This window comes from Bison bison, unplaced genomic scaffold (genome assembly GCF_000754665.1).
Source record: "Bison bison bison isolate TAMUID 2011002044 unplaced genomic scaffold, Bison_UMD1.0 scf7180017864160, whole genome shotgun sequence".
In the NCBI taxonomy this organism is placed as follows: Eukaryota; Metazoa; Chordata; class Mammalia; order Artiodactyla; family Bovidae; genus Bison; species Bison bison.
Genome location: NW_011494732.1, coordinates 9,098,685 through 9,124,690, shown reverse-complemented (window position 1 = coordinate 9,124,690; position 26,006 = coordinate 9,098,685). Strand labels below are relative to the sequence as shown.

Below are 26,006 nucleotides of genomic sequence, written 5' to 3'. Positions count from 1 at the left end.
CCCTGCTAAGGGACTGAACTCCTGCCCCCTGCATACTGGGAAAGTCCCCTTATTCTGGTCCGACTCTTTAGTTAACTCTATGACTCCAGGATTGTCCTCAAAGTCCCAGGAGGAAGGTAAATTCCTAGTGGGTGCCCCCACTTCACCTCTTCTGCCTCCCTCCGTCTCCTTTCCCCATGCTAAGCCAGAGTTTTCTTTCCAAACGTAAACTGCTGCCAGTTTAAAATCCTCAACGGCCACCACTCTTTATAAGATGAGGACTGGAAAAGTCTGAGCTGGGGTTGCGAGGCTCTGGACAGCCTGGCCCTTGGCTTCCCCTCCAGCCACACTTTTCCCCACCTTCCCTCTTCCACAGGGCCTCTCGCCCCGCCCTCTGCCTACTTAATTCCCATTCAACCTGCAGATCTCAGCTCAATATTTACTTTTGTTCCAGTTACTGTTGCTGTGAGCAACCACTCCAAAACCCATTAACTCCAGACAGCAAACATCTATTTCACTCACACATCTGCCATTTGAGTGGGGTTCAGGGCGAAGGATCATCTACAGAACCAGCTGGGGTGGCTCAGAGTGAGTGTCTGTTTCCAAGAGGGCTCATCCATGTGAGTGGCACCTTGGGGCTCCTGTCACTCTGAGCTTGGCCAGGACTGAGCCCAGCAGCCTTGGTTCTCTGCCACCAAGAGGCTCTTCACAGCCTTCCCGCCTCCCCTCAACCCCCGGCACCCCGCCAGCATGCTGGTGGCTAGGAATTAAGAGTGAGCCTCCCAAGACATAGAACAGAAAAGCTGCCAGTTCCTGGAGCCCAGGCCCAGAAATGGGCATCATGCTGCTTCTGACATGTCCTATTGGCCCAGCCATTCACAGAGCCAAGATTTCAGAGAAATGGGACTGTATATTATAAAGCCACCCTCCCACTGAAAGAGACTTGGGGCATATATTTCTAAATTGATACAGCTCCCTCCGAATAGTATTCCCAGACTCAATCCCAGCCAAATTCTCTGTTTGGGGCTGTCCGAGCACCATTCACGCTCCCACTGAGTCTTGTCTCAACCGTGTTTGTGTGAAGCCCATCTCCCCCATGAGGCTCTAAGCTTCAGAGGGCAGGGCTGCTTCTGTCTCCTGCATCACTGCACCCACAGCCCCCAGCACAGAGATGTTTGATCACTGTGGATAGACATGAATGAATCAGGGAACCTGTCAATGATTCAGTCAATGTTTAAGTGCTCAGGCTGAGAAACTACAAGGCTTTAAAGGAACACGCAAGTAGCCTGAATATGCAGGGCAGGCTGGGAGTGAGATGCCAGGGGCTCTTAAGTCTTGAGCAACCCAAGGGGCACCCACCTCCTGCACAGATGGGCAATGGTCTTGATCTTGGACCCCACCCACCTCTTACCCAGAGTGGCAAGAACTTTACAGTCTCCATCTTTGTGTGACATCTCCCAGTTTTACAATATAGACAACTGATTCCATTATGCACACAGTAGGCTTATTAAGGTGTGTCTGTGGGCTTGGTTTGGTCATGGGCAAAAAATATTTGCCCTATGACTCAGGCATGCCAAAATTAAGGGGAAAAAAAGACTGTTTTCTCTGACTGAAATGACTTGCTCCATATGGTGCTGAAAAAACAAAAAACTTACCTATGTTATTAAATGTAGCTTGATATTTTTCACTTTTTGAAGCAGTCTTTTTCAGACAAGTGTCTGGGCTGATTCACGTCTCTGTAAGCATCATGTCCCCTCCTTTCCTGTGATGGTTTTGGCTTCAGAGGAAGCCCCTGTGTTCCCTGTAGGGCAGGGAATGGGCTTTGGAAGAGGTGTGCCTGGTCATGGCTGATCTCTTGGGGCACACTTGTGCCCACTTCTGAAGTTCGAGATCCCCGCATCTCACGGCGGATTCATCCAGCTGGTGAGTCAGCAGTCTGGAGGGTTGGGAGAAGTCCCTTTAAGGAGAGGACCGCAACCGAGAACCACTGACTGCAGGCAGCTCCTTCCCTGTGTCCATCCTGTCCTTTCCACTTCTCACCATCCCCATTGCTCAGACCCCGGCACAAGCCACCATGCTGTCTCCAGCTGAAAGTATCGCAGCACTTCTCATCTGTCTCCTGGCCCTCTTCCCCTGCCATCGGCCATTCTCAAAACAGCAGCCAGAGGGCTCCTTTCTAAGAGGTCACATCATGTCTTGTTTCAGTTCAGAATCCTTTACTGTCATTCACAGAAAAGGTCAGGGTCCTCACACTGGTCTGCAAAGCCCCTGTTTTCTCTGCATCCCTGCCTCTCTTCTCTTTCTGTTGCTCACTCCACTCCAGCCACATGTGCCTGCTTGCTGTGTCTAAAACATACTCCCGCCTCAGGATATTTGCACCTGTCACTGCCTCTGTCCAGAAGGCTCTGCCCCCAGACGGATGAATGGCTCACTCTCTTCCACTGCAAATTCTTATCAAATGTCACCTTCTCAGTCATGCCTGCCCCAATCATTCGGTTTAAGATTGCAGCCCCTAGCTCTCCCAGCCCTACTGAACTCCCTGCTCTTTTATTCTCCCCATAGCACGTATCACTTACTAGTGGGAGTGAGGGGGTGGGGAACAGGTCAGCAAACTCCAGCCCCTGAGCCCCCAAGCTGGTTTGGTAAATAAAGTTTTATTTAAACCCTGCCATTAACTTACTGTTTATATCATCAATGGCTTTCATGGTAGTAAGTAGTCAACATGTGGACTGAATGCCCTGCAATAGCATAACTGTTTGTCTAGTGGGATAGGAAAACATATCCAAGCCCTCATCTAGTGTATCAGTGTGCCACACAGCTGCCTGACTAATCTTATGTGTTCTCTCTGCTCGTTCACAAGAATAGATGCTCCATGAGAGAAGGGGGTCTTACATGCTCTGATTACTGGCTGCATCTGGGACCTTCACCTTTCCAGCTGAAATTACTGGCTGGTCCATAGTCGGTGCCTAGTGATATTTGCCAAATAACCCCTCGCGAAAGATGTGGGCAATTAAAACTGCTCCTTGTCGTTCACTCTGCTTCTGCTTCTGCTTCAGCACATACGGGGATGAGAAGACAAAGAAGGCAGTGGCTGAAGTCATCCTGCGACCATTCACCCCCATGCACAGCTGCATCATTTCGCCCTCGCTGCCCGAGGCCCACATGTAAGTAGTCCCACTTCGGGCTTGTTTGCTTCACTGTTTTATCATTCGCAGCCAAGGTCAAATGACTCAACCAGCTAACGGTCATTGGGAGCTATTCCTTTGTCCCCTTGAAAAGGACAGGGAACCTGGGGCCAGCAACACTATGTGGCGTATAAAAATAACAGAAAGCAGACATGGTGTCTCAGAGCTAAATGGCAATCCAGCTGGGACCGAGTCATTCCATTCCTTACCAAGCCAGACGCTCTAATGTCAAATAGTTTGCAAAGCCTGATAAAATCTATCTGCAATGCACGCCTGGCGGATGTCTCACCTGAGCCTCTAGGGACACGTTTTCCCCAAGACTCAGGTAGTTATTTCCCAGAAAAGTCCCCACTGCCGTCTGAGCCAACCCCAGGTACAAACTCATCATTGCATAGTGTAACAGGGGCTCAGCAACCCTCCAGGGAATACTCAGGCTTTCCAAAACCTTGACATCTCATTCCCTCCTATTTATTCCAGAGAATTCTCAGCCCAGCTTTTCCTTTCTCACTAGTTAGCCCTTTTCAACTGGGAGATTTCAGGGACAGAGTTTAAGGCAAGACTGCTCAACCTCAGCACTATTGACATTCAAGGACAAATAATTCTTCGTTGAGAAAGACTGTCCTGTGCGCTGTAGGATGTAGGATACTGGGCAGCGTCCATGGCCCCCACCCACCAAATGCTAGTAGCCAACCCCCTCCCCAGCTCTGACAACCAGAATGTCCCCAGGCATTGCCAAATCCCCCTGGGGGCACAATCACACACAGGCACCCCCAGCCCCTCCTGTAAGAACCACAGCTTTAGGGCAATGGGCATGGGGCAGTGGATTCTAGACTTCTCTTTCTGCTCATTTGTCAAATACTTGTTAGGTCCCAAAGGCATGCACAGTAAAAATGACTCTACCGACTGCTCTGGTGGGCCCTGTTCCACTCAGTCCTCTCAGCAGCGCTTTTGTACAGGTATCTTATTAGCCTGTCTCTGCAGATGAGAGAACAGAAGCTCAGAGAGGTATAGTAGCCTGCTCAAGGTCACAGAGTTCAGCATGTCACTGCACTGGGGTGTTAAGCCAAGTGTGTCTAACTTCAGAGCCTGATCTCTCACCACCATCTCTCACCACCACACACTACACAGAAGGTATATCCCAAGGTTTTACCTCTGAGGAGCTCATGATGTATTTGGACTACCAGGTGTCATGTACTTATAGAGTAAAGTAATGGACTGAAATCCTAGACAATGTGGCAAGTCATTAATAAGAGCACGTATTTGTGGGTGGATAATGCCACCATTACCAACACTGCTGACAACATCATCACCATCATCATCACCAGCACCATTGACTGTATCACCATCCTCTTCATCACCATCGTTATCACCATCAACACCATGTATTTGGACACATTCCTCTCCCTTACTAGTATTTCCACTTTTCATGAGCCCCCCTCCCCACTTTTCTCCTATCTCCCTTTGATGGATATTATGACTGGTTTCATCACAGACTTATTCATTTAGGGACATTCCAACTGGCTGCCTCAATTGGATGCTCTCAAAACATCTCTTTACAAAAGTAAGTTTTGCAGTTTCTCATAATGACCCTTGGAAACACTTATACTTCCATATGTCTCTCCATGGACAAGGCTTCTGAACCCAAATGGTGTAAATCAATGGTTCTTAGGCTTTTACTTGGATCTGAATCATTTGGGGATCAGGACTTGGGTGAGGGGAATGGCAAGGTAAGGAAATGCCTGGAAAAACACATATTCCTGGGTCCCAAAATCCATTTCCTTTGATCTGAGCAAATAGAGGTTTACATCAGTTGCAGAAGTGACTGGACTTTTTTGGTCATCTTCCTTCAGTGCTAGATGGGGAAACTGAAGCCCAGAGAGAAGGCAGAACCTGCCAAAATTCTCACAACATTCTCACAAAATTCTCCTGACTTTAAAATCAGACCTTTGTGTCAAGTTTGTGGGACGATGAGGATGGTAGTGGTGACGATCACAGTGGTGGCTGTTATTTGTTATGGCCTAGAACAGGGATCAGCAACCTCTTTCCTAGAGGGAAAAGGGACAGGCAGTAAATATTTCAGGCTTTGCAGACCAGATGATTTCTCTGGCACCTGCAGACAGGTATCTGTGGGGGATTGGTTCCAGGACCTTCTGCAGATACCAAAATCTGTGATGCTCATGTCTTTTATGAATATAAATGGGAGTAGTATAGTCAGCCCTCTGTATCCACAGATGCAGAGGGTCGGCTGTACTTTGTCGTTGCAGCGTGAAAGTTACAGTGAAGGAATGATGTGGCTGTGTTCCAATAAAGTTTTATTTGCAAACATAGGCACACACTCCTGCAGTAGACTGAAGGCTGCAGGCCTTCTCTTCCTTGGCTATTAAAAGGCTCTGGCTGCATTTGAAGACTATAACAGTAATATGTTGCTGTATGACAGAGCATCTCAAAGTAGAGTAGCTTGAAAGAGCAACTGTTTATTGTTCAAAGTCTGCAGGTCAGCTGAGTGGGTCTGCTTGTCCGGATCAGTTCCGCTGGTCCAGGCTGGGCTTGCATGTGTGTGGGAAACTGGCAGCAGGCCCATCCAGGGCAGCCTCACACCCAGGTCTGTTGGTTGGTTGGTGGCTAGGGTGACAGGAGGGACCATCACTGTCATCATGCAGCATGCTAGCTGGACTTGTTCCATGGCTCTCAGGAAGGGCTCCAAGGACGAGAGCCTGAGCACTCAAAGCCTGTTAAGGCTTAGGCTCAGAATGGACCCAAGGACCTTTCCACTGTGTCCGACTGGCCAAACAAGACATCAGGCACACCCAGATACAAGGGATCGAGGAAAATGAAGATTCTACCTCCTGATGTGAGAGATACCAGATCACACTGTAAAGTACATGGATGCAGAGAAGGGTGGAGAATCCAGGCAATTTTATCATCATTGTACCACAAAGCATTGGGCAGAGCCTGCTGGGTCAGTTCTCAAATTCCAAGTCTTCACAGCAGCCGAGGTGGATTTCAATCCCAATAGGAGTGATCCCAGAACCGGCTGAAAATTCTAAAATGACTATATGGGGATCAGTTCAATGATGCCAAGGAAGACTGGATACTTTATCTTAAAAAAATAAAAGAGAGGGAGAGAGAGATGAGATGCTGTCTGCAGGAAAGAGGAGAGCCCGTCCTTTCCTCTCAGAGCTGACTGGACTGTCCTTACAACCCTTCCTAAGCAACTGTGCCTGCAGCCACTCTCCTGGTTTGCCCTCGACAGTCAGCATGGGGTGCCTTATATGCATTTTCTGATTTCTCTTAGTAAAAGGACAAAACATAGCTTTCTTCTCAGGGATGTAGATGCCCACTGTATTCTGGTTGGTGTGGCCGTTTCAATAGAGTGGGCTGCTTATTCAGGTACACGGACCCCTGGGAGCTCTCCCAGAGTTCTGACCACTAGGATTTTAGAAGCAGGCTTTGTGCACCCTGGTTAGCGTTTCCATCTATTATGCCCCACGTTTAAGAAAATAAATGCTTTCTTTTTAAATTTGATAACATTCAAGATATTGTGCTTTGACCTGACAGGCAATCACTATAAAAAAGGAACAGTTTCTATCGAGCATGTTTCTGGGGACTCTTTCTTTCTGTCTCTTTGTTTTGCTGCATGTGAGATGAGAGATCATTGGGTTTGAGACACTTCATTTTTTCAGTAAGACCTGATTCTTTTTAGAGCAGTTTCCGGTTTAGAGTAAAATTGAGTGGAAAGTAGAGATTTCCCACTTACCTGCTCCCTCTGCCCGGCCTCCCCAGTGTGTCCATCCCCCGCCAGAGTGGGCTGTTTGATAGAACTGATGAACCGACAGTGACGCCTCACAATCACCCACAGCCCCTGGTTTACATTAGGGTTTGCTCTTGGTGGTATATATTCTGTGGGTTTAGACAAATGTATAACGACATGTATCCATCCATTCATGTATTATTCAGAGTATTTTCGCTGCCCTAAAAATCCTCTGTTTACTCTGCCTGTCCTTCCCTCTCCCACCCCCAGCCCCTGGCAACCACTGACCTCTTACTTTGCCCGTAGTTTTGTGCTCTCCAGAACGTCATGTTGTTGGAAGCATGCAGTGTGTAGCCTTTTCAGATTGGCTTCTTTCACTTAGTGATACGCTTTTGAGACTTCTCCTTGGCTTTTCATGGCTTAATAGCCCATTTCTTTTTAACACTGAATAACAGTCCATTGTCTGGTTGTACCACAGTTTATTTATCCATATGTCTCTAAAGGTTACTTCCAATTTTGAGCAGTTATGAACAAAACTGCTGTAAACATTTGTGCACGCATTTTTTAAGGCACTTTTTATAAATGGAAAAAAAAGGTCCAGACCCTTTGGGTGAAATCCTGTTCTGCTGAAAAGGGAGGGAGGGCTCTGTCCTGTAACAAGAGACATCAAATTTGTGTTGATGGTTAGAACACAGATTCAGTAACCAAGCTATCGGGGCTCAGGTTCCAGCTTTGCCATTTGCTGCCTTTTTGACCTTGGGTCATTTCCATGACCTCAGTTTCTTCTTCTGAAAAATGGGGATACTGATAGTACCTTCCTCAAAGTGTTGTTACAAGAATGACTTTAATTAGTGGATGTAGAGCAGTTAAAACAGTGTCTGGCACAGAGTAAGTGCTCTTTGGGACATGTTTACTATTACTGTCATTTTTCGGTTGTTGCCACTCTCCTTTGCTACCTCTGTGGTTGTACACATAAGAATTGTGCCCAGATTTTCAGCTCCAGAAAATGTCAGATCCAAACCAGTTTATTCCCACCATATCCCCTTTAGTAACAGAAAAGTATTGAGCCTACTCTGTGCCTGTGGTAGACAGTACTCTGAAGCTCGCTGGTTGTGGGCTGGGGAGACAAGTAACAGGCAGTTATGAGGCAGCAGGGACACAATGTGTACGGACAAAGGGACACATTGGAAGGGTAGGGAGGCTTCAGAACCTCCTCAGAGAGAGGAGGCTAGAGAAATCAAGGAAGGCTTCCTGCTGGAGGTGACATCTGAGCTGAGACCCAGTCACTGAGAGGCAGAGGAGGAGGAAAGAGAGTGTGTATCAGGAGCACAGAACAGTGCTGAACGCCTCACCTCACCTTCACTGGAATGATTACCACCATCATACAGATGAGAAAACTGAGACTCAGGAAAATTAAGTACTTTGGCCAAGACCACAAAGCTAGTAGATGGCACAGCTAGGGTTTCAACACAGTGCAAAGAGAGTACGGCAAGCTTGTGCTACTGAGCAGAACTGCAGCAGGCTGCAGATGGCAGCACAGTGTGGGCAGGGAGACTCGAGGCTGAGCAGGGGGACAGTCTCTCCCATGTGAAGGGGTGTTGGTTTGCCAGGGCCATCATAACAAAACACCACAGACCAGGTGGCCCAAACATTCCCAAACAGAAATGTATTCTTTCACAGTTCTGGAGGCTGGAAGCTCAAGACCAAGGTGCCCACATATTGGTTTCTCCTGAGTCCTTTCTCCTTGGCCTCACATAGTCTTTCCTCTGTGAGCATGCGCTCTAGTATTTGTGTGTCACAGCTCCTCTTCTCATAAGGACACCAGTCAGATTGGATTAGGACCCACCTTAATAGCCTCATTTTAACTTCATCACCTCTTTAAAGGTACAGTCACAGTCTAAGATGCTAGAGATTAGGACTTCAGCTTGTGAATGGAGGGGGACATCATGCATTTAGACGGTTTAGGGAGTTTGAAGATTTTAAGCAAGGGAAGGGAAGGAAAGCGCCAGCTTTGTGCCTGTTCCTGTCCTTCGCAGAAATGAATCGGAGGCTCACCTGCTCCTTATCCCCCTGTGCTGCAACAAAAAGGGGGTGTCTGCACAGGGTCAGGCACATGGCACAGCCACTGCTACTGTTGGCACCCAGAGCTGCCAACATGCACTTACCCTGGGGATCAAGATGGTGTAGGGAGGAAGAGAAAGGGGAGGAGGACTGTGGACTTGCAGTTTCTTTAAAGCAGAAGGGAAACGAAGGAAGGAAGGGGCTTAGCAGAAGAAGAGAGAGAGAGAGCGCTGCTGACTCTAGTTTTCCTAATACCTGTGGACACGTCCACCCCAGAACATGGGGGCTGTGAGTGGGGTGCCTGGAAGCAGCTCCCCTGCAAGCTGAGTGACTTTCTGGGATACCCCTGGGCCAGCTCACACTTGAGCCCCAGGGCTGAGGTTCCACCTCGGGAGCCAGGCCTTCCTGGAAGCTGGAGGGTGGATGCTTGCATGCCCCTCTGAGCACGAGGCAGGAACCCTGGGGAGCATCGATCAAGCCAGGAGCAGTTTCAGAGAAGAGCACTTACACAGGTTCTAATGGAGGCATCTGGCGCATTAGTGTAAGAGGAGGAACCAGGCAAGGAGGGGCGGCTAGTTAGGATTCCCCCTCGTTTCCAGGAAGAATGCAGGCAGTGAATTAACCCTGTGCCAACCTTGCTCAGGGTGGCCACTGCACCGGGCCCAAACCAGCACCTTAAACCGAGCTCAGGTCCACAAAAGAACAGTCTCTGGGATTAAACAGATGTAGGTTCAAACCCTCACCAATCCTAGTGTGACCTCGGGTGGCTCACTTTGCTTCTCCAAGTCCCTTGTCTGCAGAAAGGATGGTGTAGAGGCGCCCTTTTATAGGGCTGTTGGTGGCGTTAAATAGGATATTCATCCCATCTCTGTCAGCAGCAAGCTGTGTGACCCAGAGCACACTGATTGCCCCTCACTAAGCCTCCGTTTCCTCTTCTCTAATATTCGTATATGATTTATACCCAGCAGGGTTTAGGGAGAATTAAATACCGTGTTAGATGGTTAGGTAGCATCACCGACCCAATGGTCATGAATTTGAGCAGACTCTGGGAGGTAGTGAAGGACGGGGAAGCCTGGCGTGCTGCAGTCCATGGGGTCGCAGAGTCGGACACGACTGAGCAGCTGAACAGCAACAACAAACCCTGTGTGTCAAGTGTCCTTCTCAGTGTCCAGCTCATCGTGATACAAATTGCCCCCAGTCACAAAATATGGGGTAGACCTATTCTTAAACAGTGTCTTGGTTACACTTCCAAATAATGTATTCAGTGTGGTTTTCCTCAACATCCAGCTACATCTGGGGGCAAAGGATTTATAAATTTAAAGCAGTGAGTCCAGTTGTTAACTGGAGTAGGGGGGAGGGAAGAAGTACAATAAATACACTAGTTTCCCTGTGTTGCCAGACGTTTCAGACACTGCTAGGATATTTATTGTATTTTTATCGGATGAATAGTTGGATGTCCATTTCCTTCAGTCCTCTTGTTTGCCTGAGTCAAGACCTCTGCCTTTAGGGCCCCTCCTTTGTCCCTTCCTGCTGTGCATGCCGACTCCCAGCAACTGGTCATCTCATGTCTGATCATGGTTCTGCCACCTGGCCCAGTGACCTGCACAAGCCCCCCACCTCTGAGCCTCAGATCCCTCACCTGTAAAAACGGGCATAAAACATAGCTCAGGAGCCCATTGCAAAACTTTACTGCTGTGCACAGGAGATAGTGCCACACACCCAGAGCCTGGCGACAGCTCTCCAGCCAGGAGCCAGCACAAGTCCTGTCTCTGTCGCCACCGTTGTGAAGAATGTTGCTCTAACAGGATGCCCCTGGGCTCCTGCCCTCTGTCTTTGCAGCGAGCCCATCTTCCGCCAGCTCTGCGTCCTCCACTGGCTCCTGGAGGCCCTGACTATTGACCACAGCCACTATACCATGAAGCCTGTGATCACCTGCTGGAATCCCAAGTAGGTCTCAACCCTTCTACCTGGGTGATTGGCAGGGCAGAAGCTCCTATGGGTTCCCCCATCCTTCTCCTGTTTTTTTTGGGGGGTGGTACCCCACTCCAGTACTCTTGCCTGGAAAATCCCATGGGCAGAGGAGCCTGGTAGGCTGCAGTCCATGGGGTTGCGAAGAGTCGGACGTGACTGAGCAACTTCACTTTCACTTTTCACTTTCATGCATTGGAGAAGGAAATGGCAACCCACTCCACTGTTCTTGCCTGGAGAATCCCAGGGACAGGGGAGCCTGGTGGGCTGCCGTCTATGGGGTTGCACAGAGTCGGACACGACTGAAGCGACTTAGCAGCAGCAGCAGTAGTAGGTTGCTTTAGGAGTTCTATCCTGTTGGGTCCAAACTGCAGCAGTGAGAACCCTCATGTGGACACCCTCCCAGCATCTCTCCCCAGTTCCACGTGCAGTGACATGTGGGAAGCTCAAAATCAGTCAGCCAGGGCGAGAGTATTCACACCACAAAAACTGGCTGGCCAGCCATCCCAGCCCAACCCAGCACAGCTAGGTTCTCTCCGGCCCTCTTCCTGGATCCTGTCTCCCCGCACTGTTCAGCATCTGATCCTCTTCCTATTTTCCTCCTGTCCCCTTCCCATCTACTCTTCCCATTCTCCATGTTTTTCCCCTTTCTCTGAAGGTTTTGTCTTCTCTCTCTCTCTTTTTTTTAGTATATATTGAAAACTGTTTCTCCACTTGGACCCAGGGAATATTCTGTGTTCAGGTCCCAGGAGCAGCTGCTTTGCTCAGGCAGATGCTCCAGCACCTGTTATCTAAGCCATGAGAAGTGTTAGATGCTTCTCCACCAGAGAGCAGGGCTCCTCAGCAGCCTTGAGGCCACTGTCGCAGGAATTGCGTGGCACATACAAGGCAGAGCAAGGAACAAGCAGGCGTGTAAGGTGTTGTTTCTTTAGGAGAGTCAAGTTGTCTGCAAGAACAGAACCAGAAGAGTTCTTGTAAGGATTAAGCAAGATAAAGTATGTAGAACATTCAGCATGATGTCTGAGGACACAGTGAGTGCTCATTAAATGATAGCTATTCAAGATCAAAATCCTGATTTTAAAGAGCAGTAAGGAATGTGACTGTCAACACCATTGAGACTTAGGGCAAGGGAAGAAATACACCTCTGAGCAGAATTTTACCAATGGCTGAGAGCTATGTTCACTGGGGGAATGGAAAAACATACAAAGAGATGGAGAGGGAGGGGTGGAGAAGGTACATGAGTTCAACCCAAATCTGGTTGCAAAGATGGGCAATCCAGGGAATGACCCCACGAGGAAAATACCAAGTCTTCAATTCTCCTGCCTGAGATTTTCTGAGTTTCCACTATCAAGCAGCAAGCATCTCCTGTTACTGAAGTGCTTGAAACATAAACCCTGAGTCCTGACACCACCATGCATTTTCCAGAAGGAAACATCCATCCTCTGGGACCTGTAGTTCCCAGAGGTTTCATTTCTATTAGAAGTAATGATGGCTATAGGTCTAGTCCCTGCCCCCCTGATTTTATAGAAAGAAAGTGGGGTGATTCAGTACCTCAAAGTGGGCTTTCTACAGGCAGCAAAATTTTACTAACTGGCAGCAGGAGTGCTGCAAACACGATCTTTGTTCATCGCAGGAAGATCCCATATTTGGGTAGATGGGTGGATGGTCGGGAAAGTGGAGAGATGACAGATTTTAGGATGTCCTTCTGAGTTGTGTCTGAGTCTCCACTTTATTTAGAAAGGAAAAAAAAAAAAAGATCTTCCCGATTTCATCATGTGGCAATAGAAACACATTATCATTTTCTAGTATCCTCATTAATTCTACTTCTAGCAAGAGTTTATTTCAATTGACAAGATGATCAGGTCCAAACAGAGCAGAAACAAAGCCTTCAATAATGAATGCGCTAATTACCCTCCTCTGAGAGATGGAAGCTTCTGTTTAGGGAAAGTAAGACTTGTTTTATACATGAAGGCCCACAGATTTTTATTCAAACCTTTGGGGCCAGCTGCATTTCAGAATTGTGGTGTTTTTTTTTTTTTTTTTGGCATTTTAGAATGGAAATATGAGACAATATACCATATAGAGCATTTTACTCCCAGAGGGAACTAGGACAGCACCCTATTGTCAAACATATTTCTGCAGAAAAAAAATGAATATTTACACTAAATGGATACTCAAGGTAAACAAAGGTCATCAATAGTCTTCCATCAGTTCAGATCATGTTTTGCTGCCAAGTAAATTATGAGTTTTTGTTTTGTTTGTTTTCAAGACCCTTTGGATTTTGGAACTGAATAAAGGGTTGTGAACTCATATTGGTTTTATTCTTATTAGAGGCTCACTTTCCAAGGACTGACTAGAAATGAGTGGACCTTTACAGAGAAGCAGACAAGACCCGGTGTAAGCAAGCACTTCAAGCCTTAGTGACACCTCTTCTTAGTCCCACTCAGTGGGAAAGAACAGGGCAGACCCCAGGTCAAAGAGGGGAGCGAGAAGTTACCGATTTACCTTTCAGGCAGAGGGAAGGAGCTGCTCCAATCGGCCTGAGCCTCCAGAGTCAGGTAATCGGTGCTCTGCCCTGGAGCTATGTGGGCAGCACAGTCAAGTATGTCTTATTGCCTCAGCTGTCACTGAGACACCACTGGACCCACTCTTTTTTTTTTTCTTTTTCCTTTTTTGACTGCATTGTGCAGCTATAGCAGTGAAAACCTGGAATCCTGACCAGTATACCACCAAGGAATTCCTGGATCCACTCTTTTTTTTTTTTTAAGATTTATTTACTCATTTCATTTTTGGCTTTAGTGGCTCTTCGTTGCTGCATGCAGGCTTTCTCCAGTTGTGGTGAGCAGAGGCTACTCTTCATTGCAGTGCATGGGCCTCTCACTGCAGTGGCTTCTCTTGTAAAATATAGGCTCTAGGTACACAGGCTACAGTAGTTGCGGCTCAAGGGCTCTAGAGCATGGGCTCAGTAGTTGTGGCTCATGGGCTTAGCTGCTCCATGGCATGTGGGATCTTCCCAGACCAGGGATCGAACCCATGTTCCTTGCCTTGCAAGGCGGATTCTTCACCACTGGACCACCAGGGAAGCCCTGGACCCACTCTTAATTGGAAACTCCAAATAATTTTGACTTTCATTAAGAGAGTCCAGACACTCAAGGGCTGGGCTTCTAGGCCCAAAGAACCCACTGCCTCCTTTAGAAAAAGATAGATGCCTTTCTACATATAAGACATTTCAAATATGACACAGGTACCTAAATCTAGCCACTGTGTTATAAGGAAACTACCTGTCATGTGAGTGCTTTCTATGTCAGGCACTGGTCAGGAGATGTGACCTCATTTGAGCCTCATTCTGACTTAAAAATAAGTAAACGGAAGCAAAGAGAATTTAAGTAACTTGCTATAAGTTACACAGCTAGTAAAATCAGGATTTGAACCCAGGTAGCCCAGAAAGTGAAGAGGAAATAAAGAGTCTCTTGATAAAGGTGAAAGAAGAGAGTGAAAAAGCTGGCTTAAAACTCAACATTCAAAAAATTAAGATCATGGTATCTGGTCCCGTCACTTCATGGCAAATAGATGGGGAAACAATGAAAACCGTGACAGACTTTGTTTTCTTCAGTTCCAAAATCACTGCAGATGGTGAGTGCAGCCATGAAATTAAAAGACACTTGCTCCTTGGAAAAAAAGCTATAACAAACCTAGACAGCATATTAAAAAGCAGAGACTTTACTTTGCCTACTGCAAAGGTCCATCTAGTCAAAGCTATAGTTTTTCCAGTCATCATGTATGGATGTGAGAGTTGGACAATAAAGAAAGCTGAGTGCCAAAGAACTGATGCTTTTGAACTGTGGTGTTGGAGAAGACTCTTAAGAGTCCCTTGGACTGCAAAGAGATCCAACCAGTCCATCCTAAAGGAAATCAATCCTGAATATACATTAGGAGGACTGATGCTGAAGCTCCAATACTTAGGCCACCTGATGTGAAGAGCTGACTCATTAGGAAAGACCCTGATGCTTGGAAAGATTGAAGGCAGGAGGAGAAGGGGACAACAGAGGACAAGATGGTTAGATGGCATCACCAACTCAATGGACATAAGTTTGAGCAAGCTCCAGGAGGTGGTGAAGGACAGGGAAGCCTGGTGTGCTGCTGTCTGTGGGGTCGCAAAGAGTTGGACATGACTGAGTGACTAAAGAACAACAACAAAGCCCAGATGCAAAGCATCTGCACTTAACCACTAAATGATTATTTCCTCTGTTTCTAGCTAAAGCCCCAAAATATTCAATTTAGGAAATAATCCGATATCAAAAAAATAAAAAAGGATAACTCATTACAAAGTATTATTTGCCAAGATATAAAAAGGGACCATAACTTATTAAGATCATATGACATGTAAATATATAATTTCCTTTTAAAAAAAAAGCTAGTCTACATTTATTGTTCTGCAACTAAATTTTTGTTGTTTACCTTAATACACGGGGATTATCTCTCCATGTCAAATCTTCTTTTAATAACTTTGGGGTTTATCAACATACTTAACCAATTCTCTCAAGATCTTGAATGTTTGCCAGATTGTCACTTAAAAAAAAAATGCAGCATTGTTCTGAACAACACACATAATAGTAATTATTAAACTAAGTTGTTTTCCCCTTATCATGCATCCCCACCACCCCCACCCCGGAAAGCCTCATTTTCCTCAAACCTACTTTTTTTAGGCACTTCTGGGGATATACCCGTGGGAAAAACAGACACTGTCCCTGCCCTCTGGAGCTTCTATTCCAAGGGAGGTGGTGCGGAGCAGCAGATAATAAACACATAATAATCAAGGTGCTTTGAGATAGCAGTGGGCGTCATGAAGAAATTGACAGGGTGAGGTGATAGTGACAGGGGAGTGGGGTGACTTAAGTTGAGTCGTCAGGGGAGGACTCACACAGAAGGTGATGTCTGAGTGAAGTCTCTGATTTCCCCTGCACTGATCCTCCCACTCCTTTACTCAAGCAGACATCTCTACGAGAGTGGGAGAATGTGGCTGGGTGGCCAGAGAGCCTATTACTCCGGAGCTGGGGCAGGCACCCTGGCCAGGGAAAACACGGGAGCTTTGACCTCCGGCCTCTCGCTGCTACAAAGTCAGCAGGTACCTCCGTCCTCCATCTCAGTCGTGGACTCGTGAACATGTCCTAAACCTGCCAGCAGACCCTCTACCCTCAGAAGCAAATGCGGATTCAGAAAGTGCGAGTGAAGCATTTGAGAAAATTACCCAGATTGCACTGTGGTTAGATGTCTTTAAGTGGCAGCCAGAGTTAGAAGAGATGCAACAGTGCTCAACGACCTCTTCCCTTGGTTTCTAGCTGATAGAATCCCCCGGAAAGCTTTAGCAGGGAGAGACTGTGGTCTGAAGATCACAGTGGCTTCTCCCCCACGGATGTGCCTGAGTGCCTCCTACCCACCACCAGCACCTCCTCCATGCCACACTGAGATGTGTGTCAAAAAAAGCGCATGTAGTTCATAGTTCTGCTGTATTCAGTTCTCCATACAAGGCATCCGGCCAAGCTCCTAACAAGCCCATTGCTTTGCATCTTCACTCTAATCATCCTCTGACTCAGCTACTATTTCTCCATTTGACAATTGAGGACACTGAGGCTCAGAGAGGGTCAATATTATAAAAAAAAAATTGCACATCTCAGAAGCAGCAGGGCAGGCAGAGGACTCAGACAGCTGGTCCACCAGATTCTTAAACTCACAGTTAACTACCCGGGTATACCCCTTTTCCTGGTTCTGATGCTCAGAGAGACTGGCCTGAGATCACACAGACAATAAATCAGAGCTATCAATTAGGTCAGGTAAATTAAGCTGCCAGGACGATCAACCCCCCAATTTCAGCCACTTAGTACAGCCCAAGCTCACATCTCGCTCACCCTGTACATGTAATCCACATGGAACTCTGCTAACCTCAGTCACCTGGGGGCCCAGGCTGATAGGAATTCCATCTCAGCAGAAGCTTCCCCATCAGCACAGCAGAAAAGGGAGTCTGACTTGAGCACTGGCCCTTAAAGCATCCTCCCTACAAGCTACAGGTCACTTGCACTCATGGTTTTTTGTGTTTTTTTTTTTAAACAAAGCAAGTCACAGAGCTATACCCAACTTCAGAGAGCCAGTAAAACCTGGGACCCCAGTAGGTGAAGGGCTCTGTGCCTCCAGGCCTTGGGAAGGAACACCAGCCTGCCTGCCCTCCTTGCTTAAGGTGTATGCAGTCAGCCCACTGTGGACAACAATGCTCAGGTTATTTCCTTTTCTCTCCCTATTGATCCTCCTGTTTAGTTTATTTGCTACTGAAAATGAAACATCAGAGAGACCAATCCTGTCTAACCAGGCCCTTTCTTTATCAATGGCTTTGCAAGAGCGATGCTCAGGGCTTTTTAAGATCCCTGGGAAGCCTGCTGCATTTTTAGCTCATTTAACCTGCTGCCTGAAGTTGCAATAGATTTCAGGTCATCTTGGAAGTCTGTGTGAACGAAAAACCTCCATCTTCCCAATTGGGTCTGAATATTTAAGATTTTGAAAGCTTGGCCTGTACCAGATTTAATTTTAAAGGGGAAAGAGGGGCTGCTTTTGAACTTCAAGAAGAAGGCTGGAGGCACAGCAGGGGCTGAGTTAGCAAAGGGAAAAGGCGAGAAAAGCCCTGTGGTCTTGAAAGAAAACGCTCCAAAGCAGAAACGCTAAAGCTTCCAGTTGGTGAGCCTTAAATCAGACTTCAAAAGCGCCGCTAGTTTAAATATTGTTTATAGGACTGAAGTATCGCTCCTTTCTCTGGCTGGATTTTGAATATTCCTTAATTTGATTACTCGGGGGAGAGGCAGGCAGAATCAACGATAAATGAGCTTCACTGTTAATTATTCAGAGGGCTTTTTATTGTGTAATCAAACATAAAGTCTTACAAAAAGCTTGAAGGCACATTCTCACCCCACCCTCCGCAGCCCGACTTTGACCCTGTAAGCATTCCTCGGGCATCGAGGCTGTGAGCTGGGAGATGCCCAGCAAGGCTCTGCCAACAAAGAGAGCACACATCCCCCTCTCCACTGGGGCTGGTAAAAGCCTTTGATTCTGCTACTCAGACCCCCACGCCACAAAAAGCAGTCAGTAAGTGAGGTTCACCTTTGCCTCCTATCTGAGCTTCTCCCCTGACCAGTAGCCCCTGAGGAGTCTAGATTCCTGTTGGTGCCTCCCCACAATCAAACTGGCCTGGCTGTCTCATTCCTTCTAGCCCCTCCTCTATGCTGAGTGACAGCCAGCCAAACGATTTAAAGGCTCCCAGACATCTAAAAATCCTTTCTGCAGGGAAAAAGGAGATAAACAGATGGATGGATGAATGGAGAGATCAAGAGATCAGTCAATCAGTTGTTACAAAGGTAGAGGTCGTTACTGAGTCTTCCAGCTTGCTTGTCAGCAGGGCTCCACCACCCTGTAGCCACAAGTCCAAAATCCAAAAGGCTCTGAAAACTCAGTTTTTTCCATAACTCAGTTTGGCAGCAAAATCTGACATGAACCAAACTGATCTGGTGGCAAAACTTGAAGCTATTTGTAGTCGTTATCCCACCTAAAGTAAATATTCATATATACTGCTGCAGAAATGTTAACATGTTTAATTAAAAGATGGTGTCTCAAAGCCACTGGCAAGATTATGTTAATATGTAGTATTCAGTTCAGTTCAGTCGCTCAGTCGTGTCCGACTCTTTGCGACCCCATGAATCGCAGCACGCCAGGCCTCCCTATCATCACCAACTCCCAGAGTTTACTCAAACTCATGTCCATCGAGTCGGTGATGCCGTCTAGCTATCTCATCCTCTGTCGTCCCCTTCTCCTCCTGCCCCCAATGTGTAGTACACATACAGCGTATTTCCGTTGCAAAATGCCCAAATTCTGAATTTGGCAGCACATCTGGTCCCATGGGTTTCAGATAAAGGGTTCTAGGTAGGTCACTTTCCAGACCTACTGGGGCTTCAGTCTCCTACTCAGAAAGTTACAACCCACGAAGGAAGACCCAGGTTTCGTGGGACCTGAAATTTATTCAGTTGGGGAGAGGGGCACTTTAAGAAAAAGAATACAAAGTTAAAATACAAAAATTAGGTACAGGGCCATGGAGGGACCCACGCAAGGGATGGTCATTAGATCCATTGTAAATACGCATCTGGGCAAGTGACTGAAGACCCCAAGTTTGTTTTCTCATCTATAAAATGAGATGATAAATATCTGCATAACAAGGTGGTGTTGAGGTGATTCAGTGAGAATGCACAGAAGTGTCTTGCATGTAGGATTGTATAGAACTTTCACTTAGTAAACTCCAAACCTGTGATTTTCATTGTGCAACTCATCCCACAAGCTTCCCCCTGCATCCCTCCCCGCAGCAAGCACACCCAGAAATTCTCTCTGTGTCACTCAGAATTGTCCCTGATGTGAGACTCTTAGGCAGTAGAGTAGGTAGAGATTCAGAAACAAACATGCTTTTCGATTCACCCCCAAGAGGAACCGCAGACCTGCTCTGGAGTCTGCTAGAGGACCTGAGTTCAAGATGCAGATAGATGCAGAATGCGGACAAATATGCTGCACCTCCCTCAGGCCCTACCCAGCGGGCTGTGGTCTCTCCTAACCTCGATTCCCACTCACAAGACCCCGGCCGTGGAGAACCTCCCCTCCCATTGTTCCTGAGTACAGGAAGGGGAAAAATCACAGCAGAGAAGTGCCACCATCCATCACCAATTTATTGCTTTTCTTAAAAGTACTTGTAATAAACTGAGGCTCTAGAAACGGAAAACTCATTAAGCTGTTTCTCACTCAGGGACCCAGGTGGAAGCAAAAGCACAATAAAAAAAATCAATAAGGACAAGTCCATGGGACAGAGATGGGAGCACTTCGTCACAGCGCCGAAGGTAACTGTCTGCTCACCACTCTCCCGTCTGGTTACCAACTCCAACTTGGTGGGGGAGGCATTTTTTGCCAGTCTTTTCTCTGATGGGATTTTTTTTTCTAGTTGGTTCTCTGAGTGAAGGGAAATCAGAACCTCATGCTGTTGGATGGCTTTTGTGAATTTAATTAAAATGGTTATCAGGGGATTGTAGAAGAAATGCCGTTTGGCTAGATACCACTTCATAGAGGAGGGGAGGAGTAGCGGAGGAGCTGCCTAATAAGATGTCACCAGGAGGAAATGGAGTCACCTTGTTCTTTAGCTCTATATTTTTAATCAATAACAGTCATTTGTCTGTCTCTCTCTCTTTTAACTCAGAAAACAAGAAATGAGTGATTGAACAGACAGGGCTTTCTACAAACTAGAATGTGGGTCTATTATTAAGAGAAAATCCAGAGTTCTGTTCTTTTCACTGAAGAGTATTCCTAACTCCCAAACTCACCCACTTAGCAAGCAAGCCCATTAATAATAATAATGGCAGGAGTAAAGCGCTTAAGGCAGTTGAGAGAACACACAATGAGATTTTGTTGTTGAACCTGTGCCTCAACCCACAGAATGGAAATAATGTTGGTTTCTGCCCATATCTCAACATTAGCAAAGTACCCCAGGAAACAATACACAGTCTCACTTTGAAAATGTTAAAATGCTGTGCATTATTGTGGTTATATAGTTTTTAGAAGCCACTCTGTAAACAGAATTACAGTGGGCCAGGTTCTGTGCTAAAGAAGCTCTTTAGGTGTATTAGCCCGTCCTGTCCTCCTGATTACTCCATAAGACACTATTCTTATTTCCAGGTAGGAGATCATAAAGTTGGGGCTCAGAGAGGTTAAGTAATTTGCATGAAGCCATGCAGAGCCAAGAGTTAACTAATCCTGGGTCTATTTATTAAACCCTGTTTATTAAACACCACGCTCTTCAAAAGCATATTTTCTCTGGCATCGTGATTATCATCGCCCCTCAGGAAGTTTCACCATTTTCTTGCTTTTTCATCCGAGCACTCCTAGATCTGAGAAGTAGAGCCTTTGTTTTTATCACTGAAAGTTGCTATGGAGATACCATGTGCATCTGTCTCCAGAGATGCACAGAAAAAAACGGTAGAAGCCACGAACCTTTTAAAAAAAAAAATGTCCTTCAGGAATATTGACAACTATAGTTGGAGGAGGGGTGAGTGAACCACTGTACTTGAACTCCGAGTTGAAATCCCTCCTGAGTAAGTTGTGGGTCACACTCTAGGCTGCAGTGTGGTGTGTCCTGAGGGTGGGGAAGCACTGAATCAGGAGTCAGGAGACCTAGTTCAGCCACTGTGACCCAGTTCCCTGCATGGCGTTGAAGAAGTCCTTTCCTCTCTCTCGACCTCAGTTTCTCCACCTGCAGAATAGGGACTTTGAAAGAGAGGCTCCAGTCAACTTCCACAGCAATCAATATTCTTCTTTATGTGTAGAGCTCATCAGTGCCAGGGCAGTGATCCTCAAAAGCTGGGGAAATTGCATAAATGGAAAGATTAGGCTGGGTAGTATAGTAGGGAGTGGGGAGGTCTATGGCAAACAAGAATTCTCCTGCACGGCTAAAGGAAACAACCTCTGCCTAGCTCTACTCATTTCATGTGAAAATGGGATCCAGAGCTTATCATTTTCAAGAGAGACCAGTAACCTCAGTACTTCATATGAGGATATCCCCAGTTTGTAGAATTCTGACCAGTTAAACATGTCTCCCCATGGGCCACCAGTTAGAAACCCCTGCTTCTAAGAAAGTATAAGGAAACCTTTTCCTTGTTTTGCCGAAAAGCAGTCCCTCCTGGTTGGAAACACAGCAGCCAATTAACACCACTCCTTGAGTGAAATACCAGACACAGAGAAGAAGCATTTGGGGATTTAAGTCAATTCAGGGAGAGTCAGTTCAATAAAGGGCAAGCAGGATGCCGAATCTGCCTATCACACCTCCCCCCACACACATTTTATTCTTCTGCCACTCTCAATTAATCAGAAGTGTCAGCCCTTCACTTTGGATTTCCTGGCTGTGGCTGTTAATTGAATTTTAATTAATGGCAACTTTAGGAGCACAGAATGAAATCCTAATGCAAGGAAGATGTGCACAGAACTCTGTGTGTGGAAAGCTCTTCTGTGATCATCCCAGCCCATCCTCTCTGTTGTACAGATGAGGGAGTGGAGGTAGGGGAGTAACCTGCTCCAGGCAAGTCCCTGGGCTCTGGGTCCAATGCTCATTGCAAGACTCCAGGCTGCCCTGGTGACACAATCTGTCCAGTCTTCAAAAATGACATTGATGTAAAAGAGTCCAGAATCAAGAATTCATGTTGTGCCAGGTGAGACAGGAAGAGCTGACTTCCACAGGTATTATCCCAGAGCTCTGATATTCTCTCTCCCTAGTGGGGGCAGGGAGCAGAAGGGCCCTCTGACGGTCTGGCAAGCTCTCGTCCAGTTGCAGTGCCGTAACAAAGGGGACACTGCATCAGGCTGCTAATTTATCAAAGGGGAGAGCATGTCAGCTTTGGGCATTTGTTTTTTCTTTATCTCAGTCATTCTCTAACTTCATATACTCCCTTGGAGATCTGGTTAAAGCCAGTTCGAACTCCAGGTCCCCAGGCTATCAAATTCTGAAACATTCCATCACTTGTGTGGCATTTCACTGAAGATTTGTTGGCGGAGGTGGTGTTCACAGGGAGACATCACATCTTAAAACCCACAGCCTTCTCCCATCTCTCTTCCCTGACCTTCTCTTTGCCTTGTGTAATGGAGAAATCCCTTCCCTCCTCCGGAGCAGGGAGGTTCCACCTACACTCAGGGCCCCTGAAGTAGTGATAGCTTACTGTGAACAGTGAAGAAGAAGATTTAGCTTCGGGACCAGGGACCGGGCTTGATCACTCAAGAGATTTTGTATAGCAGAGTTTTATTAAAGTATAAAAAGGGACAGAGAAAGCTTCTGACATAGACATCAGAAGGGGAACAGAGAGTGCCCCCGTTGCTAGTCTGAGCAAGGGAGTTATATACTTTTTTTAATTAGTTATTACAATAAATCAAAAGAATGTCTCAAGGTTGTAAAGATCTTACTAGATCCACTCCCATAATTTACATTTTAAGATAACAGGATTAGCCAGAAGGTTTTCAGGAAGGAGAAACTGTCCTCAAGCAGGATACATTGTTGTTATATAATCCTTAGTACAGAGTTTAAACTGAGCTGTTTGTTATGTAATCATCAGTTCTGGGCTTAAAGAAAAAAACATTTTATGTAACTAAGACTAAGGAATGTAGAGGAAAAAAAAAAAAAAAAGATGTTTGTCCTTTCCTCCTCCTTGAGAATTCCAGACCCCTATCTCTGCTTTGAGAGTCCCCGACCCCAGTCTCCTCCTTGGGGACCCCAGACTTCTTATCAACCTCCCTAGAAATTGACTCTCCTAGTAGCCAGTCAAAAAATAACTTCTGATAACACACTGTGGACTCCCTGAGATGAGGCCTGCTGAAAGCCACCCTCTCCACCCTGTTGATCAGACAGGGTGGAGAGGGTTGTGTGTCTTCAGGTGTGCCTCTCCTTATCTTCTTCCCTAGGGCATCTCACACTATGAGTTTCAGCCAAAGATCTCAGACTGCCCTCTAAGGGCTTTCATTTCAAATGTTCTCAAATGAAATTGTTTCTATTTTAATGGAGTGTAAACTGTAGCCCAGACCTGCATTGAGCTCTTACCCGGAGTAGCTGAGTAAATTGGGACAGGTTAGGAAACCTAAGACTTGAATCATGAATTAATGAGGACATAACCACACAAAGTACATTCTAAAGTGACAGCCAGTCATGCAAGAGGGTGCGCGCGCGCGCACACATACCTGTAACCTGCCCACACTGACTCCTTTCAAAAATTCACATGCCTCTCACAGGACTTTCTCTACCTTCCGCCTTTTACCTCCTAAGACTCGTCATCTCGGTCTTCCCGCCCACCTCCATCATGGCTCCTCCCCTTCTCCTCATCAGTCAAATCTGCCTCCCCCAGCTCCACCTCCTGAGTGTAAAGGCTAGAGCTTTCTCCGTTTCGTGTTCTTCAGAAAACCCCAGCGAATATAAATCTGTATTCTTTGAGGCCCAGGTGTCATCTGGTGAACACAAAGTTGATACCTAGAATTGGGGCGGTGAAAAACAAGATGCAGCTTAAAGAAATTAGACCCACCCTCCCCTAGTTTAAAAATCAACTCTGATGGTTACACAAGGAAAGTCGAAACGTATTCTGGTTCATGGCAGCGTCGATGGGTTACATGTTCAGCTTCCTGTGGTGACTACTGGGAATCATGGCGCTCACTGAATAGAGGAAGCGGCATCAAACTTGCTTCTGGTAATACACACGTATAAATGACGTCAGCGTGTGGCAGGTTTCCCCAGACCCAAAATATATCTCATGGTGTTTGGAAAGAGTCAAAAAGAATTTACATTCAGAGCCAAGGTTTTGCTATTTTTCTTCCTTCCCTCCCCGCTCCCCTCCTTCCTTCATTCTTTCTAAAATCCCCCTTTCTTATTTCTTTTCTTCAGACCAAGAAATTCAAAATCCCTGTAGCACGCCCCACCACCCGCAAACCAAGCCGGCGAGGCTCCACCCTCAGTCTGTCTCGGACGAGTGGAGGGTCATCCCCCCAGAGCAGCATGGTCTCCGTGAACCCGGGCTCAGATGAACCTCCAAGTGTGATCACCCAGGCGACAGGCAGCAAGGACATCGAGGACAATGAATCGTCTTCGACCAAGCCTGAAGAAGAGCCTCTCCACGTCAGTAAGTCCTGCCTTTGATCTGACCAGTCTGCGCTGACTCTGCCTTGAAGCCAGGCAGCAAGAGCCCCATATGCTTCACCTTTACCCCACTCAGTTAAAGAAGACACAGGTCCTCTAGCCCTGGTCAATTTCCAAGGACCCCTTTGCTTTCCCGCAGTGGAAATCAGAAATAAACTCTAACCTGGGTTACTCTGGACCATTTCTACTTGGGAGACAGCCCATGGTCATCAATTGCTCTTTTTAAAACTTTTAATACTGTATTTTACTTAGCCCAATTTATAAAATATTGTCATTTTAACATGTAATCCTATAAAAAAAATATTGATACAGTATTTTATGTTTTCATACTATATTTTTTAAATTCGGTACCTGCTTTTTTAAACAGCTTTATTGAGATATAACTTGGTGTACCATAAAATTCACTTGTTTTAAGTATACAGTTCAATGTGCAGTGTGAAGTACATTCTTGTGCAACCATCACCACCATCTGATTGTAGAACATGTCAATCAACCCCAAGGAAAGCTCATGTCCATTGACAGCCCTCCTTTCCCACCACAAACTTACTTCCTGTCTCTGGAAATGTGCCTTTTCTGGATATTTGATAGAGGAAGTTGTATTACACTGTGACCCCTTTTCTAAGCCTCCTCTGACCCTTTCCCAATGGCCTCCCTCCTCCGAGTCTAACCAGTTGCCTACTGCAGCCAGTGGCACCTCCCCAAACTCTTTTGGACCCTGCCCTCTTTACTCCTATCTTTTGTCTTAGTTTAGAGATAGAAAGCTAGGGCACATAGGCTAGTTCCTGCCATCCATGTGTTATTTAGCACAGAAGTCTTTGTTGTTTTTTTTTTTTAAAGTAGGAGTGACTTTTTAAAGTTGAGAGTTTGGACATCGAAATCCTGGCTTTAAAAAACGTTACTGTTTGTCGCAACAGTTGGCCAGCAACCTGTATGAAAATATTCAACTGGAGCTGCCCTTCCTAAGTGGGGTGTATGCTCTTCACTGCAAAGTTTTCCCTGACTTTCCTCTCAATTCTTCATATTTTTACTTGCTTGTATAAGTCGTTAAGTGCATGCATGCTCAGTGGTGTCTGACTCTATACAACCCCATGGACTGTAGCCCACCAGGCTCCTCTGCCCACGGGATTCTCCAGGCAAGAATACTGGAGTGGGTAGCCATTCTCTTCTTCAAGGCATCTTCCCAACCTGGGGATTGAAGCCCCAACTCCTGTGTCTTCTGCATTGGCAGGTGGATTCTTTACCATGGAGCCACCTGGGAAGTCCCATTAGGTACTTAATTTTCATTTAATACAACGACATCTCCTTATTTCATGTAGGAACTTCTTTTGGCTAG

General features: G+C 46.4%; 1 protein-coding gene across 1 annotated transcript in view; it reads left to right on the top strand.

Moving 5' to 3' along the window:
- Positions 1-26,006, top strand: part of CCDC60 (coiled-coil domain containing 60) — a 171,829-nt gene that overhangs the window by 127,105 nt on the left and 18,718 nt on the right. The window contains exons 4-7 of the mRNA XM_010841403.1: positions 3,036-3,143; positions 10,816-10,923; positions 19,769-19,859; positions 24,422-24,656. Coding sequence (XP_010839705.1) covers positions 3,036-3,143; positions 10,816-10,923; positions 19,769-19,859; positions 24,422-24,656 — 542 coding nt within the window. The remainder of the gene's footprint in view (positions 1-3,035; positions 3,144-10,815; positions 10,924-19,768; positions 19,860-24,421; positions 24,657-26,006) is intronic.